At 41.5% G+C, this 18,865-nt stretch overlaps 1 protein-coding gene and 1 long non-coding RNA gene across 3 annotated transcripts; one reads left to right on the forward strand and one right to left on the reverse strand.

Annotated features, from left to right (window-relative positions):
• LOC311304967 (uncharacterized protein) lies at positions 1 to 8,308 on the reverse strand (the record flags this gene model as incomplete). Of its 2 annotated transcripts, none has more annotated exons than XM_084432373.1 (2): positions 1 to 1,802; positions 5,394 to 8,308. In XM_084432373.1, one exon carries the CDS (start codon positions 8,306 to 8,308, stop codon positions 6,383 to 6,385), a length of 1,926 nt encoding a protein of 641 aa, XP_084288499.1. In that variant the 3' UTR covers positions 1 to 1,802; positions 5,394 to 6,382. The 2 variants fall into 2 exon arrangements, with proteins under 2 accessions (XP_084288499.1, XP_084288498.1); XM_084432372.1 differs by having other exon boundaries at positions 4,858 to 8,308.
• Positions 8,309 to 8,345: 37 nt separating this feature from the next.
• On the forward strand, positions 8,346 to 18,077 carry LOC311305093. The gene is made up of 3 exons (XR_014629974.1): positions 8,346 to 9,331; positions 9,493 to 16,554; positions 16,804 to 18,077. It is a non-coding gene; the product is annotated as an uncharacterized lncRNA (long non-coding RNA).
• Positions 18,078 to 18,865: the final 788 nt, after the last annotated feature.

Genomic DNA, 18,865 nt, shown 5'->3' on the forward strand with positions numbered 1-18,865 from the left:
TTGTCAAAAGAGACGATTTCCCATCAAAATAGCCTTCCAAAGTCATTTGCTATAGCGAGCGCAGCTTTGCGCACGAGCGCACGATCGACAACAAACATTGCGCAACGTCATTGCTGACCCTGTTTGAATCCTTCCCATAAAAATTGCATATCAATGTCTTCAGGAGATCATTGGCTATTCAAAACGTCAATCATTTCTAACATTGCTCCAATTGGAGTAGCCAAATGTCCGTCAAAGCGAAAGGATGGACCGTGTCCCTAATGCGCTCTGACTGGCTCAAGCTGGAGGAAAAACCCCCCTTAAACTCCGTGATTCGCTGAAATCCGCTGTCACTCAAAAGTTCAGGGGTCAGCGGCCATTTTGAAGTCAAAATAGCTGTAATATTGACATGTAATTTGAAGATTTACCATAGTATGTTCGATAGTTTTGAGAGCTCTGTCGGCTAACTTGGAATGCTACTATTCACAGTAAGTGGATGTTTATTGATATATAAATGTGTTATGGACTAAATACTTCGCTAAATTGATTGTATGGAGCCTTTACAGTGTAACTAAACCATTGTTGTTGCAATGTAATGGATCAGTGGACGAACAGAAGGCTTTTTAGGCAAGTGTCTTCCACTTCCTGTTTGTTTATTTGGCTGTTGGTGGTCTGACAAAGACACAGATTGTACCCGCTGTGTTTATTGTATCCTAAAATGGCTTATATCGTTAGAATCACAAGAATCTCAGCTTTCCATAGATATGCGACTTGTAAAAAATTTTTTTTTTTTTTTTTTTTGTCTTTCATAAAGTTAACCCTTCAAATCACCCTATATCCCGCGGACGACCCGTCGGAACACTATCTGGTTAAATCTCAACATGTTTAACTCGTTTCATCCCTCAGGTTTATAAATAATAAACTTTTTTTTTATGTATTATGATCAATTATTCAAATATATTTAACCTTGTAATTGTGCTTTTCCCCCTGTGTATATAATCTCATACTATGATAAACGTTTTCTTATTTTGTTTTGTTTATTGTCATTATTATTGTTCATTGTTAAAGAACTGGAATCTTTCCCTGATCTTGTATGTAACTATAAGTTATGAGTGACAGGTGCACTAACACTTCATAACATCAGTAACTCGACAGCCTAGAGCAGTTCTCCTCAGCGTGTGTAATGTGTGTAATGTCTGCACAGAGGAGACGGGCGGCTGATGATCTCGCCTTTGGAGAAAACTGCTGATTTTATACTCCAAAAATGTAAATATCCCTCCTTAAAAATAAAGATTACCCCAGAAAGAATTGCATTGCTAGCCCACCCCAACACTTACACACAATTATAATGATAAATGCTGACCAATACTTTTTTTTTACTGAAAATTATATATTTCAGTAAAAGAAACAAAATGTCATTTGTTTTGTCATATGACAGATATGCATAAATACACACTAAATAAATGCAGTGAACACATCTCAATTTTAAGTCTAGCAATGAATTAATGCATATATTAATGAAATAATTATATTTTATTTACTGACAATAAGAAACATGAATAAATGAGTAAAAGTGACCATCACAATAAACAAATGCATGTACAAGTCAACAACACACCAAACAAAGCTTTATTCAGACTTATTGTTCTAGCAATCACATATTTCCAGGTGGTGAACCCCACATCTCACTGCCATCTCAACACAGCGGTTCTCATTCTGTGTGTTTATTCTGATGAATCAGCCGACCACCGTTCCCACCTTCACCTGTCTCTGCCGTCCATCATGTCCCTCATCGCTGCAGTCAGACTCAACAACACACACTCCTGTGAGAGAAGCATATAGAGCGAGTCTATAACACGCTGAACACACACTGATGCTTTATAGAGTCTGAACTGAACCTGTCAGACTCAACAACACACACTCCTGTGAGAGAAGCATAGTAGAGCGAGTCTATAACACGCTGAACACACACTGATGCTTTATAGAGTCTGAACTGAACCTGTGAGACTCAACAACACACACTCCTGTGAGAGAAGCATATAGAGCGAGTCTATAACACGCTGAACACACACTGATGCTTTATAGAGTCTGAACTGAACTTGTGAGACTCAACAACACACACTACTGTGCAGAGTGTGAATTACCCCACCATAATTGGGGGGTACTGCTCATTTACTTCTTCTATGACCATCACGGTCCACTACCATATCAATCCCCACCGTGATCGCCAAGTGCAACATGTGTTGTGCAACACACATACAAGGTCTAAACATGCGACAAACTGATAATCAGTAGGCTACAGAATATCTCATTGTTATTATATATCAAAAAGAGAACTGTTTTGATCAACTCCCAAAAGTTAGAAGTTAAGTGCACTGAAATACCATTCTAATTACTAGTAAAAGTAATACCTTTACAAGAAGCCTATTGCCTATTTCATGAAATATTGATTTGGTTTATTTTAAGATTGTCCTATGGACAAGTGTTGCAAATTAGCAGTTTTGCTATAACACTAAAAACAATGTATCTGGTTTGTCCAATGCAGTTGTTATGTCCATATCAAATAAATAAATAAATAAAATAAATAAAAAATTTCATAAGACCTGGAGGTAAGACCCAACCCTCTCATATACTGTATAAACAGAAACCAATTTTCCATTATAGTCTATGGTAGTCAGTGTCAAATCAACACAATTACTTGGAGATTTGTGAAACCTGAGCAATCTTTAATGTGATTAAGGAGCATACTATGAAAAACCATACTACCACAGAAGAACTACATAGCGGTAACATACAAGAATCCGATAACCTGTTAATGTCAGAACAAGCTGGGTATCATCAACACTACAGTATCCTACAAATGAGTCACATATACACGCATGCACAAACACAGATACACTTACTTCCAGACATTGTATTTACATTATATAGCACTATATTTATAGTATGTTATGTATGAGTATGTGTAAAAGGTGTATATTGTATTGTATATGTATTATGCTTGAAGTGCACTGAAAACTTAGTATTACAAACACTGTTGTAATATATGCAGCAAAGCAGGCTTGTTTTAAAATACTGACCACAGAGGTTGGGGTTTTGCCTCTTTTCCCTTCCTCCCTGGCACCCGTGATTTAGAAAGGCGATGCCCTGCCTTTACCCAGGACATCACATATGGAGCAGGGTTAAAGATCTCCAAAGGAGGGCCATTAAGGTCCACAAAAAGCAGAGAAGACAGACTCTTTGCACGGAGCTTGTTGCGCGTTTTTCTATCTGTATCATTTACTGCCGAAAATCCTCTCTCACATTCAGCAGAGGTGGCCAAGTACGTGTTACTTGCAATGATACGTTTTTTCAGGGTCCCTCCCTCCAGTGTTCCTTGTAATTTATAAATTTCTGAACTCCTCCACTGCTTCTCTCCCTGGCTCACCAAGGAGCTTTGCCAATGTACGGACCTCAGTCTCTAGGTCCTCACGTTTTTCTGGCCAGCTGGACTTCTCAAGTGGCTGGAGGATGCAAATGAGGTCATCAGCTGGTATTCGGGCTGTCAGATTGTCCACTACCGCTTGATAAAATTGTTGCCTATTGATTTTTCCTGCTCTGTCACCCACAATGTTCACCCCCTTAAAAACACCAGCTGACAAGCCTTGTTGTGCCTTTGCAGCAGACTTTCCACCTTGCGATTTCATGGCATTTAGAATTTCTGTTGTCTGTTTGATGTGGTGGTAACTCTGGACAATGGTTGTCTCCCGTTTTTGTAGTTTAAGTGACAGGCTCTGCAATTCAGGCAAGACATCTTTCATACAGGCTAAATCATGCACAAAGCTGGCATTGCTAAGGTATTTCAATAGTCCCAGGAACTTCTTCCTCACTTTATCAGAGTTGCCAGTATTTTCACTTTCAATTTGGAAATGTCTAGCCAGAGCAGGGTAATTTTTCCAAACAGCTCTCACAGTGTTAAAGCTGCTGGCAACCCATCTGATTGTAAAGATCTCCCCTGTCCTCAGAATTTGAACATTGAGCTCATCTGCTACTTCTTGTAGCAATCGGGCCAGTTTGTGGGATTGATTAAATAAACTGTACAATTTAGAGATGAATATTTCAAAATGATTGCAGGCAGTCAGGGATTTTATGGAGTCATGGACAGCCAATTCCAACCTGTGAGCCATACAGTGGATGGATTTTAGCTTTGGAAATTCAGATTTAAATCTAGTAATGACACCAGACTTGCACCCTGTCAAAACTGAGGCCCCATCAGTTGCAATGCTTATGAGGTTTTTTTGTAAGAAGTCATCATCTAATCCAGCTGTCTTTAGGCTTTGTCTCAATGCATCATAAATGGAACTGGCATCTGTACCCTCCTTTAATTCAACAAGATCTAAGAAGATGTTCTCAACATCCCCATCACCTGTAACATCACACCTGATAAATACTATCAAATAGGCCAGCCCAAATACTGTGCTCTCATCAACTGTCAATGAAATGTGTGAGTTTTTTTCTTTAATGTTCTTCACTACCACTTTTTTCATTTCTGTGGCAATGTGGTTCACAATTTCAGCACAAGAATGATCTGACCTATGCACATTCCCTATGACAGCACCATTAAGTTCTTGCAGAATCATGAGAGGTGGCATCTTTCTGAAAGCTAACCTTTCTTTCGCTACTGCATATGCAGTTCTGAAAGAGCTGGTTGTTTCTTGCACTAAAGCTGCATTGATTTCCAAAATGGCTTTTGGCAGGACCTCCTTTTGTTTCTGTTGTGCTATCTCAGTAGACCTCTGGTGCGAAGCACTATCTCTGTGTTTGTATATATTTTTTTGCAGGTACTCCCCACTGCCCCATTTACCCATTCACTAGCAAAATTCATCCCCGGACATTTACCAGACAATAGCAAAGTCTTTGCGTCTCTGCATGGCTTGCAACCAAGGCATCCATCTTTAATGTATAACCAGGGGTTACGTTCTATCCAGCCCTGCCATTGCTCTCTGGTCCAGCAGTGTGGTGTCTCTGTCCTCTCTGTCCCTCCATCTCCAATGGCCTTCAGACATAAGTATTTGCTTGTAAGACTAATTTAATTTTTGATGACACAGTAGGCCTTAAAGGAATTATCTGGAGTGAATCAACCCATAGCCCTGTTGTTTGATGTTGCAGGGTGCTGTAGGGAGGTATGAGAACAACAGAATTTGGTACATCATGGGCCTAATAGTGAAATAACAGCCAACTCTAACTCATGAGGGCAAGAAAGCTTTGTTTTAGTTTTGTTCTTCTATTCCCCCATTAGTTAGCATTAGCTAGCAGTTTGCAAATTCGGTTTACATGCAGCAAATTCTCTCTTTCCTATACCTGCCCGGACAACAGGGCTATGAATTGATTCAGTCCAGACAATCCCTTTAAGTACAGCCTAATTTCTAACTCACCTCTTGGCCACATGCTGCCTGCTCAATGTCCTGCATTCTGTCCTCATCCTGTTGTGTGCCTGCTGCCTGCTCAGCGTCCTGCACACTCTCATCTTCCTGCCGTCTCCTTTCTGCCTGCCGAATGTCCTGCACACTGTCGCCGCTTGTTGCCTGCTGAATGTTCTGTATACTGTTGTCCTGCCGTCTCCCTGCCGAATGTCCTGCACACTGTGGTCCTCCTGCTGCCTGCTGAATGTCTTGTGCAATGTCGTCCTCCAGCCATCTATCAACTGCCTGCTGTATGTCCTGCACTCTGCCCTCATCCTGTCGTCTCCCTGCGGCCTGCTCACGGCTTCATCCTGTGCCTCTCCTGTCTGCTGGGCACCCCTTTCCTTAACACGTATTCAGTGTATAAAACCTAACCGCACCTACACTTTTAATGTAATTGTTTGTAGATCTTAGTGCTAATATTTCCTGCTTACTCTTTTCACAAGCCTAGGGAGAAATGGCTTAATTCCTTCATGCCTCCGGGTCGTCCAATAGTATCGGATTGCGGTAGTGAGAGTCATAGGATTGCGGAATTCATCGATTTTTATTTAAATCCCTTATCTACTAGGCATTCTAGTTATGTTAGGGACACTTATGACTTTTTGGATAAAGTAAAGGGTCTGAGAGTGCCGCCAGGGGCCTTGTTGTTTTCATTAGATGTAGAGAGTCTTTACACAAATATTGAGACCCCTTTGGGGCTGGAGGCTCCCCAGGGCCAAAAAACACTGCTCTCTGTATCTTGGCATGGAAATGCCCCAAGTCCGCCAGAAGAGACCCCTTATCAGCCTTCTTCATTAAATGGGAAGGAATAAAGGATAAACCCCTATCTAATAGGCTAACCTGTGCCACTGTCAATTGAAAACTCTGGGACAAATTGATTACAGAATGCCCTTTTATTTTATCGTTTTTCAGAATTTCTGAACCTTTCAAATCCCGCTCGGGGCCCTGGCGGAATGGCCCCTTTAGATGTTTAAATGGCTCTGCCAATGGCGGAGAATCGCCTGTGCTGTTGCCGGCGTCCAATGGATCTTGTCTTCTCCCACCCTGAACTGTCCCTCCGGGAGAAGGGGAATGCTGTACCCTGACTCCAGAATAATTTTATTGAAAGCTTTCAGGTTGGCCTTCTGATTACCCGGCAGGGCCTGGTCAAAATTGACCAAAGGGACAAGAATTTTTGCCCCTGGAAATGCTATCTTGGCCGCCTCCACCAACTTCCTCAAGATATTACCCAAAGCTACTGTATTACTATTATGTCGGTCATTCAGACCAAACGCCAGGATCACCTGCTTGGTCGCACCCGTCCCCTTGGTCCTGTGTCTGAAGATGGTGTAACCGTCTGCCAATGTGGCCCCAGGAAAGCTATGGACTTCCAGTTCCCATGCCTCCGTCCTCGGCATGCGGCTGAGATTAGAAGCTCCCACAAACAGAATGGGGTTTACCGGGGCCAAGGACCACTTCCCGGCATTCTCCCTCCCCTCATGATTAACGTGGATGCTTTGTGGAACCTCCTTTTGTTCCACACCTGGGGCCTTCCTTCCCGCTTCCGCTGCCTGAGGAGTTGTTATTGACCCTTCCTGGTCCTCTGCAAATAACCACTCTAGGGTTCCCTCCTCCACCTCAATGACTTGCGGACTCCCCTCCGGCTTCTGCGGCTGGAAGGGAGTCAAGGATGGCCGAGATGGACCTGCCTTACTCGTACTAGGGCCCAAGCCCTTCCTAGCTCTAGGTGTCCTAGATACTTTCCCTTCTTCAGTTCCCAAAGGGATCCCCCTCCCTTCTGTTTCGCCTTCTCCTGCCGGCCTTACCAAGGGTACCGCCCCCAGAGGCTGGTCCACCTCCATGGGAACCGCCACTTCCCCCTGATCCTGCTGATCCTGTTCCTGCTGGCTCTGTTCCTGCTCGGGCTCAGGCTCAGGCCCGGTTTCGGCCTCAAGGTCTCCGCTTTTGTCCTCCTCTGCCTCCACCTCAGGCTTTTTCCTGGACATGAGGGTCCTCACTAATCTCCAGGCCCGCTGTACGGTGTCCTCCATCCTCCTGTATCTTCTACGTGTCCACCTCACCGCCACCTGCCAGGCCTCCTTCCAATCCACGCCTGATCTATCTACCACCTCCCTGCTTGCCTTCCGCAGGGCCCCCTGATAGTGCTCTTGGAGGATCATCAGGCCGTTCTGCAACCATTCATTCGCATTGTTTTCAAGCCTACATTCGGTTCTCACTGATGTAAAGGCCGGCTGGACCCTCTTTGCTTGTGCTGCCAAACTGGCCAACCTACCGGGTGGGCCCCCTCGACCCTCTTCTACTTCCACATTAAAGTGGAACAGCTTCAGGAAGGCGTATAAGGCTCGGACTGCGCTCCTAAATCCCGGATCTCCTTCCTGCCTCCCTCCACTCTTCTTTCCTTTTTCGGCATCCCTTCTTCTTCCAACATCCCTGGACTCATTGTCCCGCCCTCTTCCTCTGGCATCTCTCCTCCTTCTCCAACCCCTCTCCGATTCTCTTCTCTCTCTGTCTCTTTCTCCTTCTCTCTCTCTCCTTCCAGGAATCTCCCCTCTCTCTCCTCCCTCTCTCCATTCATTACTCCTTCCTCCCCGAATATTCGTCCATCTTCCTTCAACCTCTCTTCTCCTCCATTCTCTTCTTTCATCCGAATAACCAACTCCTCCTCTACTCCTCCTCTCATCCGAAAATCCTCTTCTTCTCCCCTCTTCTGCTCCTCCTCCTCTCTTCCGAGAATCTTCTACTATTCCCCCTCCTCTCCTCCAAATTTCTCCATCCCGCCGGTTCTCTGCTCCTTCCTCTCCTTTCCTCTCGCCTCCATACTTGTCTTCTTTCCATGCTTTTAACTTCTCTCTCCTGGAAGGAACCAAGACATGTACATGATTACACATCCGCTTCTTCGCTCTATATACACTCTAACCCCCATTGGGTCAACAACCCGTGTCCCCAATATCCACCAACTGGATACGCCCCGGTATGTCATGTCCGATGGCTCTGGCTAGGTTAGGTTTTTTGAGGATATTACAACAGCCCGTCCCCCTCCTGGTTTTTCAAAAGGGTTCCGGGACTGAGGATATGCACTGGCCGACGCTTGTCTGACTACCTGTCGGGCTCAACTTCGGGACTATAGTGGGAGATCACTGCCTCCCCAATGGGTATCAATCACTACACTTTCGTGATTCTTTACCGCTGGACCGAGTATGGACCCCATTACACTTGGACAAGAGTCCCACTCGATCCCATAGTTTTAATCCGACTCAGATTAAGAAGCCACTATGGGTCACTACCGAGTAACTATGGGTAGCTATAGAGCAGGAAAAATCAATAGATGCTACCTCGGAATAAAAAAAGTTCCACATGCTAACCACAGAACTCCTTTAGGTTAGGGCAGAATAAGCCTAAATCTAACTCGACAAGGCCAAACTGAACTCTATCCACACGAATCCACTTACGGTCAGGTTAGAAAGCCTCCCTCGGTACAACTCAAACTTCCTGTTCCCCCTAAAAACGTGTGAGAGGGAAATATTCAAGACACTCTCGTCAGTGATGTACCTCAGGCTCCTTGGGTGTTTCGGCCCTTTAAACACCAGACACCCTCCTCTGAGGCGGCCTATCCTGGATGATCAGTCCAGGATGAGTGTCTCATAGCCAATCTCTAATCGCTAATTGAACTGGACCAGATCCCCAAAGACACTGTGGTTGGGTTCCGGTTTCACGAGTTTTTACCGAAATTGAAACTAACCACTCTTTCCTTTTCTATTACAGGACGACCGCTGACAGTGCCTACCATCAAAAGATCGAACCTCCCAGGTAAGAACATGAATCATTTCTCCTGAAAAACTCACTGCTCTTCCTCTTTTCCATTACAGGACGACCGCTGACAGTGCCTACCATCAAAAGATCGACCCTTCCAGGTAAGAACATGGATAATTTCTCCTGAAACTTAACCACTCTTTTTCTTATTACAGGACAACTGCTAACCATGCTGATCCCCGAATCGGAACTGCCAGGTAAGAACATGGAAAATTTCTTCTGAAACTAACCACTCTTTTTCTTCTTCCTTCCCTTACTACAGGACGACTGTTAGTCATACTAACCTCAAAAAAAAGAGAGAACTGCCAGGTACGCCGAAATAACCTCCCAGTCTCTCGACCTGGTCAAAAGAAGACTCACAACGAGGCGGACATCGAAACTGGCGGATGCGGAGCATCAAGCTTCTACCAGTCCTTTGCCCTGAGAGTCAAGACCAACCAAACCGACATCATCCCATTACAGGACAACCGCTGGTCGTGTTGACTCCTGAATTGGAGCTCCAGGTAAGAGAATTATAACATAATTCTCCTAACATAACCGAAAACGATGCCACAATCAGTGTGTAAGCATGTTGTTGCAAAATGTGCTGTTGCATGGAAGGCGCTAACCACCCGTAGAAAATTGGGCACCATTTAAGACCTGTTCGCCCCAGGCCACCGTCCCTGCAGTGCTGTCCAAGTGGAACACAGGGGGGCTGGATACTTTCCGCCTTCCCAAGTAACCCTTCGTTAACACCGCAAGGTATCCAGGTTACCTGAAAAAAGCCTGCGAGGAATGGTCTACTTCTGGGGCCCTTTGTCAGCCTTGCTGACTTAACTCAGGAAATCCTGCCCAAGGAGTCCCCCGATAACAACGGGTTGCCACCAGGTTCCTCCCATCGGCAGAATCCCATGTACTCTACACCGGGGTTCAAAGATTGGTGGAAGCACATTTCTGCACACCAAGCTTCCACCAACCCCTTCCCTCGAGAGAGCAAAAGGAAAAACAGCTGAACAGATCAAAATCCTTACCAAAAAGGATGAGTCCGTCAATTGCTGATGCCACCAGATGGCGCATCTCTGATATCTACCATTCCAACCTGGTTACCTCAACCGCGGTAACTTAAAAATATATTTTTATATATATATTATTCCCAGTTCGTACTCAAAACTAATTAAATTCGACCCTCCTAATCAGAAATGAGGACCAATTCATAAACACTCGCCCTGGGAACGGACCCCCTTGCCCCTATTTTCCGGTTAGCGAAAAACGTTTTTTTTCCAAAAAAACTCCCGACTTTCTACAAAGAGCTCACTGCCCACAAACTCAGGGCGGAAATTAGTGCTTGAAGAGAAACCATATTCTCACAAAAACCCATTGCCCATAGATTTCGGGCGGGAATCGGTACCAAATCGGTAAAAACATGCCGAAACCAAACATTAACACAACCGGGTGTATTCTCCCTAAGGCGGTGCATAAATCCACATTAATGCAGGAATGACAAACCATCAGGGGTATTATCCATAGAGTTTGTTATGGGTAAGATTAGGAAAAGAATCGGAGTTACAGGAATGACAAACCATCAGGGGTATCATCCCTGGGGTTTGTTATGGGTAGGATTAGGAAAAGAATCGGAGTTACAGGAATGACAAACCATCAGGGGTATCATCCCTGGGGTTTGTTATGGGTAGGATTAGGAAAAGAATCGGAGTTACAGAAATGACAAACCATCAGGGGTATCATCCCTAGGGTTTGTTATGGGTAGGATTAGGGAAAGGAATCGGTGTAGGTCCATCCATAGGGTAGTACATCGGGTAGTAAGGGTAGATTTAGGGAAAGAGACGATGCAGATTCCAAATTAATACAGGAACAACAAACCATCAAGTGTACTACCCATAGGTTTTGTTATGGGTAGGATTAGGGAAAGGAATCGGTGTAGGTCCATCCATAGGGTAGTACATCGGGTAGTAAGGGTAGATTTAGGGAAAGAGACGATGCAGATTCCAAATTAATACAGGAACAACAAACCATCAAGTGTACTACCCATAGGTTTTGTTATGGGTAGGATTAGGGAAAGAATCGATGTCAGCCATCCAGTACTGTGGGTAGGTTTAGGGAAGAAATCGGTGTAAACTATCCGACAGTGCTGTGGGTAGGCTTAGGGAAAGAACCAATGTCCACTGTCCAGTACTGTGGGTAGGTTTAGGGAAGAAATCGGTGTAAACTATCCGACAGTGCTGTGGGTAGGCTTTAGGGAAAGAACCAATGTCCACTGTCCAGTACTGTGGGTAGGTTTAGGGAAGGAATCGATGTAGACTCTCCAACAGTGCTGTGGGTAGATTTAGGGAAGGAATCTGTGCAGGCCCAGATCTAAATAATTAATTAGGGTGAGAACAAGCAAAGTATAAAAGGGGCTCAGATTGAGAAGTGGCTTCTGGAACAAATTCTCCCAAGAACATTTCTCATCATCATATTATGCCCCTATTTAGATACATTGCTCCGGAAAGAATTCCTTAATAAATACAAGAATTGGCTTGCTTCCTGTCCGAGATACAATCCTCCAGGTCCAGTCCGATTAAAAAAAATTGATGATGATGATGATGATTTGATGATGATGAACCAGAAGATGCTGAACCCGCTTAGGAACAACATCTCCCTAAGGGCCGGCTTAGGCCCGTATTCATCCTCCTCGTCCGGCCCCCACCCCGACCCAGTGAGTCGGAGAGGGGCCGGAGAGGGTGTTTTGTGGCTTCTTTAATCCAACAACCTCCGTTCCTCATTAAGTTACCGATATCTCTCTTCTCTCATTAAGACCATTCGGAATCCAAGTACTTAATTTTCCAATCCAAATGTATTCCTTGCACAACCTCTGCCTTAAAGTCCACTTTGGGTTATGCTCCAAACCTCTTATTCTCAACTTCTGCAATCCATGTTGCCTAAAGTGCTCCAACAGTACTCGCCTGCTGGCACTGAATATCCCCTTCCGGATCACATATCTATGTTGATATAGACGAGTCCTAATGGAATTCTTTGTCTGACCGACATATTGTTTACCACACCGGCTACATTGAATCGCGTAAATACAATTCTTCGTCTTCAAAGGAATCCTGGGGAGAAAGAACGCCCTAGATTGACCCCGAGCCTTAATAGTCCGAGGTCTATTTATCGCTGGCGGTTTCCTTCCCTTCAGTCTAGGGAGCCGACTGTGGACCAACAAATCTCGCAAATTCGTATTTCTTTTGTAGGCTGCAAGGAGAGCAATATCCTGACCTTCCGGGATGTCCCCCAACGTCTCCTCGAAATTATTCCTAATCTCTTTATTAAGTCTCACTGCCTCCGGAGCATACGAAAAAATGGCCGGAACTAGAACCTTACCTGTTTCCGCCTTGGGCTCTGGATTAGCCTGCAACCGACAATGTTCTTTATAAATCCCTCTGAGCCGCGATCTAGAGTAACCTCTTGCCCGAAGTGCACAGAACAACGTTCGTTTAGCTTCCTGAAAATCATCCTCCCTCGAACAAATTCTCCTAAATCTAAGGAGCTGAGATAACACTATCCCTCTGAATGTATGTCTCGGATGATAACTGTGATGATGCAATAGGGCATGGGTATCTGTTTCCTTAAAATAGCCCCACATCATCACATAGCCTTCACCATACCTAGAGATTGGCATGGGGTACTTTCCATAAGATCATCTCTCAATGCAAATCAAACTAGCTATTAGGCTAACTGAAATAAAACCATGCCAATCTCTAGGTATGGTGAAGGCTATGTGATGATGTGGGGCTATTTTTTACATAAAGATTGAAGGCATTCTGAAAGGAAAAAAAATGTACATTCACAAAGCTTAACACTACAATAAACAAGCCATTATACAATTATTACAGTGATAAGTGGTTATTAAGCTAGCATGGGTTGTACTTAGTTACAGTTTTCATATTGTAGTTATTATGGAACAGAAGTTGTATTGAACACTGGTAATTTACTGTAATCAACACAAAGTTTAGGGTTGGGCAGATGTGATAAATATATTGGCAAACAAAGACAAGTTAAATCCATGAATTCAAATGAATCTCTATTGTGCTGCCTGGGAGTTGTTAATCGCTTTCTCATAGCAGACTAACATGTTTTTGACTGTGAAAACCAAAACCAAAAAAAAATGTATGTTACTTTCTGACTATGTATGCTATTATGTTGCCAGATAATTGCCAGAAGACTGTAGCTATAGGTTATGCAGCTTATACTAATCAATTTTGTGGCATTCAGACCACACTCCTATTCAGAAAGCTGGACAAGCAGTACATCAACACACCTTTCCTTTTATTTGGCCGCACAGTAGTGGGAGCAGGGCAGCCTCCTTCCACACCTTCAGATGGTGGACAACCAGAATGAGACTTTTACCGCCGCCGTTCCCGCGGCGGCAAAATTGGGATGTGTATTTGCTGCCTTTTACCGCTGAGTGGCGCTGTAATCACAGACTTTGAAAAGTGTCAGTTTATTCTCTTTATGACGTAATCTGCCGCGGCAGTAATCTGAGCTGAGGCCACAGATAAATTCAAGATAAATATTGTGGTTAAACAAATTCAAATTCATTAAATTTAAACAAAGTATAGACACACGTTAACATTGTGTGCCCAGTTTTTCTATAATTTAGAAAGGCTATGTCAATAGGTTACTTGTCATTTACTTCGTGTTATTTTAATGTGTTTGTAGATTTATTAACTGAAACATAACAGTGAAATAAATTAAAATAATTTACCGTAAAATTAAAACATTTTCAGGACTTGCAGTAGGCTACTAACCGATGTTAGTCGGTTTAAGCATTCTTTGTTATATTCAGAATTAAATAGGCTTACATGTTGTTATGATTATCAATTGAATTAATTAATAAAGAATCAACCACAATGCCTATTACTGCCGCTGCAAAAATAAACCAGTCGAATTTCAAAGTCGTTCGCGAAATGACTAGGCTATACCGGGTGGCGCAAGTGACAGGGCAAAACAGCAGCAACTGCGGCATTTTAAAAGGTAAGTTACCTATCTGTTTATTTACAAAAAAAAAAAAAAAAAAAAAAAAACTTTTTTCATTATTTGAACAAAAATGAGACTGATTGAATATGTAAAAATATAAACAAACAAAGCAGAGAATAAAACAAACTTTTAGGGAAAATATATAGGCCTATTATGCTACAACAGAATTGGTTAACATTAACGAAAGCAAAATATGTAAAAATACATTAGTGTTTCGTGGCCGAATTCAAATCGGTTCAAATCCCGAACAAACAGTAGTTGATCTAGGCTATTCAGACGATAGCTCTGTGGTCAATGCATTAACAATAGCCTCTCGGAGCTTTTAACGATCTGAGATCCAATCTCAGTGTAGCCGACAGTGTTTATGTTTTTCCGTTCTTGATGCTTAAATATGCATCTGTTTATTAAAGTCAATCGTCTTGTTTAATTATCAATTGTACATTACAACATAAATTTGCTACATTCCAGAGCCGCTGCAAAGACGACACTGATGAATCTGATGAAGGAAGACTGTCAGCCGATTGCACCAGAAAATGAAGATGATGAAGCTCGTCTTTAATCTGCTAAATCATTTTTTTGTGTGTGTGTGAATCATTCACGAGATTGAGATGACTGACAGTGATACCCGGCCATAGCAACGGTAGACATTTTCCAAAACAGATCGAACAAATCAGAAAAATACTTTCAATACAGTATTGCTTTCAATTAAAAAATAAACAATGAAAATGTAAAAGAAAAAGAAAATTAATTAAGTTTGAAAACCCATCGCACATTTCAAGGTATGAATAAAGTGTCGGGACAGTTTATTTATTTAAACAGGGTTGCATCGATAGAGTTTATTCCCTTTGTGATGCAAAATAAGAAACACAGAATCTTATTCTTGCAACATTTTAAATTTCTATTGTCAAAGAAATTGCAGCTAAATTATAAAATGAAAACGGTACAAAACGAAAAAAGTTCAAAGCAACAAATTAAGAACAGGCGTTTTTCTTTGCCTCTCTCGCGCTGGATATTTTTTTAGTAAGTTTGGTCTCCCTCACTGCGCGTGGCGGGTCTTTCTCGAAATTAAGCATTTCAGCGTAAGAAACACCATACAGCTGATAATATTGTATATGTCGCTGTGTGTCATCCACACAAATCACGAAAGAAAAAACTGTAACAAATAGCTTTTGTTCCTTCAAAGATACAACATGCCTTGCTGAATTCACCTTACAATAAAACGAGGTGGGTCGCGAATTAAAGAGCTCTGTATCTGCTAAATTGAAATTGTGTGTGGAAAACCTTTAAATACAATCAATAAAACTACAATATATAATTTAATAAGATATAGGGCCTACTGTACATAGGCTATGGACTTTTGGAGATTTTGAGATTAATTAATCCTTAAAAGAATGTTGCCTTTGCCTGCTCATCAGGCTGGCTCCGACACTCTCCATATGAAAGACGGAACATTAACACCTCTGTCCTGCACCCCCACGATTAAGCAACTATTGCCTTCTCCAAACCCCCCACAGGCTAGCTGAGTTTGCAAAACAAAACAAAGAGTTTGCCACTCGTCGTGGTGTCCACCATTTTCTGAAGCTCCTCTTTAGTTGTATTTTAAAAGTAAACCTTTATTGTCACCGATCATTACAAAGATGCCAGTTGGTGTGATGTAACCTGACTCATCCTGATGGATGAAGTAACTAGTTAGAAAAAATAGCAACTTTCAGTTTAAACCAGAATTATTGCGTCATGCAGACTGCCGGCAAAGGGATCTGTGGAGCCAGTCAGTGGTCTGCTGCACGCAAAACGGCCAGAAGAGCAAGCAAACTGGATGAAGAGGGCCTTGAGGTGGCTGTTTGCAGACATGGAGTGCTACTCAAGGCTCTTAACATGTACAGGGGGGAAATATTTGCTTATCCGCTGTACCTGGAGAAGGAGCTCCAAGCAGCCACAAACGGACAGTTCTATTGCACAGATATTGCTTGCAAGTATTGGCCTTACCTTGAGAAGTTGGCCGTCTCCATGTTGGAACTCAGACCTTTACTGCAGGTGAGATCATTCCTTTCTGTCATGCATGCCAAGGCTCATTCAACCAAGTGTGAGGTACTGCATATTCTTTATCATTCCATTTAAACATTTTTTTTATTTTTATTATTACTTATATAATACACTGTATATGACTATAATTTAAGTGCCATGCTGATTTGTAAGATAATCTGGAGTGGCAAAAATCAGGAAGGTGCTGGCACAACTGCAGGGGAGGAGGTGGAAATGGTCAACAGCTACTTGTCTCATTGTGCCCTCACAACTAAGTACATGACAAAATCTGGTAATTATTGCTCATTTATATTATTTTAGGAAACCTGTCTTTTATGTATTTTTATTCTAACTGTCTAATACTTTGTACTGAGATTACAGATATTATATAATATAGCAAATATACAGCTGTAAATATTCTAATATACAGTAGGCTACATTAATAAAACTGCATTACATCTCTGTTAATTAAAATGTATTTGTTGGACACAGTAGCCAAATTCATTAATGAAATGTTTATTTTGACTTATTTGAATCACAGATGTCACTGTGGGCCTCTTGGAACGTTTCTTTTTCGCAAACCCTAACCTAATAAAAGAGTGTTTCAGAGTGACCTGATTTAATATGAATTAAAATACAGAGGTGAGTTACATTAAAAATCATTACAGATATCCAGTGTCCATCCTCCCATCCCATACTTTTATAGTTCATAATTAAGTGTTTTTATTCTGTGGTCATATGGCTGAGTGGCTACATAGACATTTGTCATCTAATTTACCTTACATATGTAATTTTATTACACTTCCCATTGCAAGAGCAATACAGAAATTAGATTTACTAATTACTTTTGTGTTACTTTGAAATCTCACACCAGCCTATACCACAAGCAGAGCAAGAGACCAAATCATGAGGTCTGATTCAAGGTGTTTCACAAAAAAAACATATTAAAACCTGGTCCTTGATCAAAAGACACCTCAGCTCTCATGATATCTTTCAAAAGTCCAGTGCTCATGTAACTGAAGTAAAGATAATTTGATTACAATAGTAACTGTAATGTGATTTCTAAGATTATAAATGTAATCCTGTACATTACCTTGTTAAAGAAAGACATCTGTTTGCATCTTAGTAAAAGTAATCTATACACTGTTGGTAATAACAGTGCCATCTGAAGAGGAAGGGGAATCCAGGGACAGCTCCATCCAGGACAAAGTAAAGTCACAAACTGTATGTCATAATGACACGACACATACACTGCTTTATGAGGTCACTGACACACTTTTAAAACCATTTTTATTGAACAAAACTTCACAATGTGATTGGTAGGACTTGCAACAGTTCACATTATTTTTAATTATGGTACGATTACTCAACACATTATGTAATGTAGTTTTACATATATTTAAAACATTTATTTGTTATTTCCCAAATTTGTCAATCTTTATGTAAAAAAGCTTTGTATAGTTGTATAACAGGTTGCCATTTAGAATCTTGGTGCTGTATGCAAAGGCATTTCCATTGTTTGACAGATGAAATGTGTAGGCAAAATATGTGATCAATTAATTAGTGTGTATGATTGATATGTTTCAATAGCCTAACACTGACAGGACATCATGTGTTATTCATAGGAGAGACAGTATGGTTTCTACAGTATATAGAGAAAAGTTAAGGATCAAAAGCTACGAATGTTTTATTTTATTTTATTTTTATAAAACTATTCTCTGAATAAATTCCCATTTATATTTTATGTTGTCTTGGATGCTCATATATAATGAAGTGTACAATTCAATAAATAGTGTGTCTGAAAATAAAGAACAAATTCATTCCTCAATGTTTTATTGATGAAAGCACAGTAAACATTGACAAATCATAACTAAACTCGCACAAAACTGACAATAATTGGAGTGTAAAACATGAAAGTATTAATACCCAATATAAAGTGCAAAATGAAATACACCTGAAAGAGGCAATGAAAGGGTCCAGTCGCAAGAAGCGTTTATGTTCACAACAGTAAGAAAGAAAGAAAGAAAGAAAGAAAGAAAGAAAGAAAGAAAGAAAGAAAGAAAGAAAGCACCTTCTTGGGCACCTGATGGGAGCACTAACAAGTGTCCATATCCGCCACCCACTCCAATGGCCACTTCTTTCCACTGTAACACAATAAGGAAATATGCAATTAGATGTTTTGGTTCTGCACATGAACTGTAGACACAAAGACACACATTAAAGCTCCTGTAGCTGTTTTCCAATAGCTGTGTTTTAGTGGGGTTTCATTACATCACAGTAGGCTAATGTTAGTCAACTACAATGCAAGGAAAGCCTTAATTATTATTTTAAGACAAGAAAATCCTATAATCTGTTATGTTTCTGACATGAATCACTGTTTGGTGTGCACAATACTCCAAAGTGTTTTACATTTTTGGTAGGTTTATCTTCACTTGTTTTTTTCTTAGTAACTCAAAAATGAGGAAAGTGAAGGGTAACGCTTTAGATTACAGTTTACAGATTAATACAGATTAAAGTACTGCATAATTAAAATGAAAGTACAGTGTAACTTTCGGTAATTACAGTGTACCTATAAAGTACTTACGTGTAAGTATAGGGGAACA

This window comes from Rutilus rutilus, assembly GCF_951802725.1.
Source record: "Rutilus rutilus genome assembly, chromosome: 1".
NCBI classification, from domain to species: Eukaryota; Metazoa; Chordata; class Actinopteri; order Cypriniformes; family Leuciscidae; genus Rutilus; species Rutilus rutilus.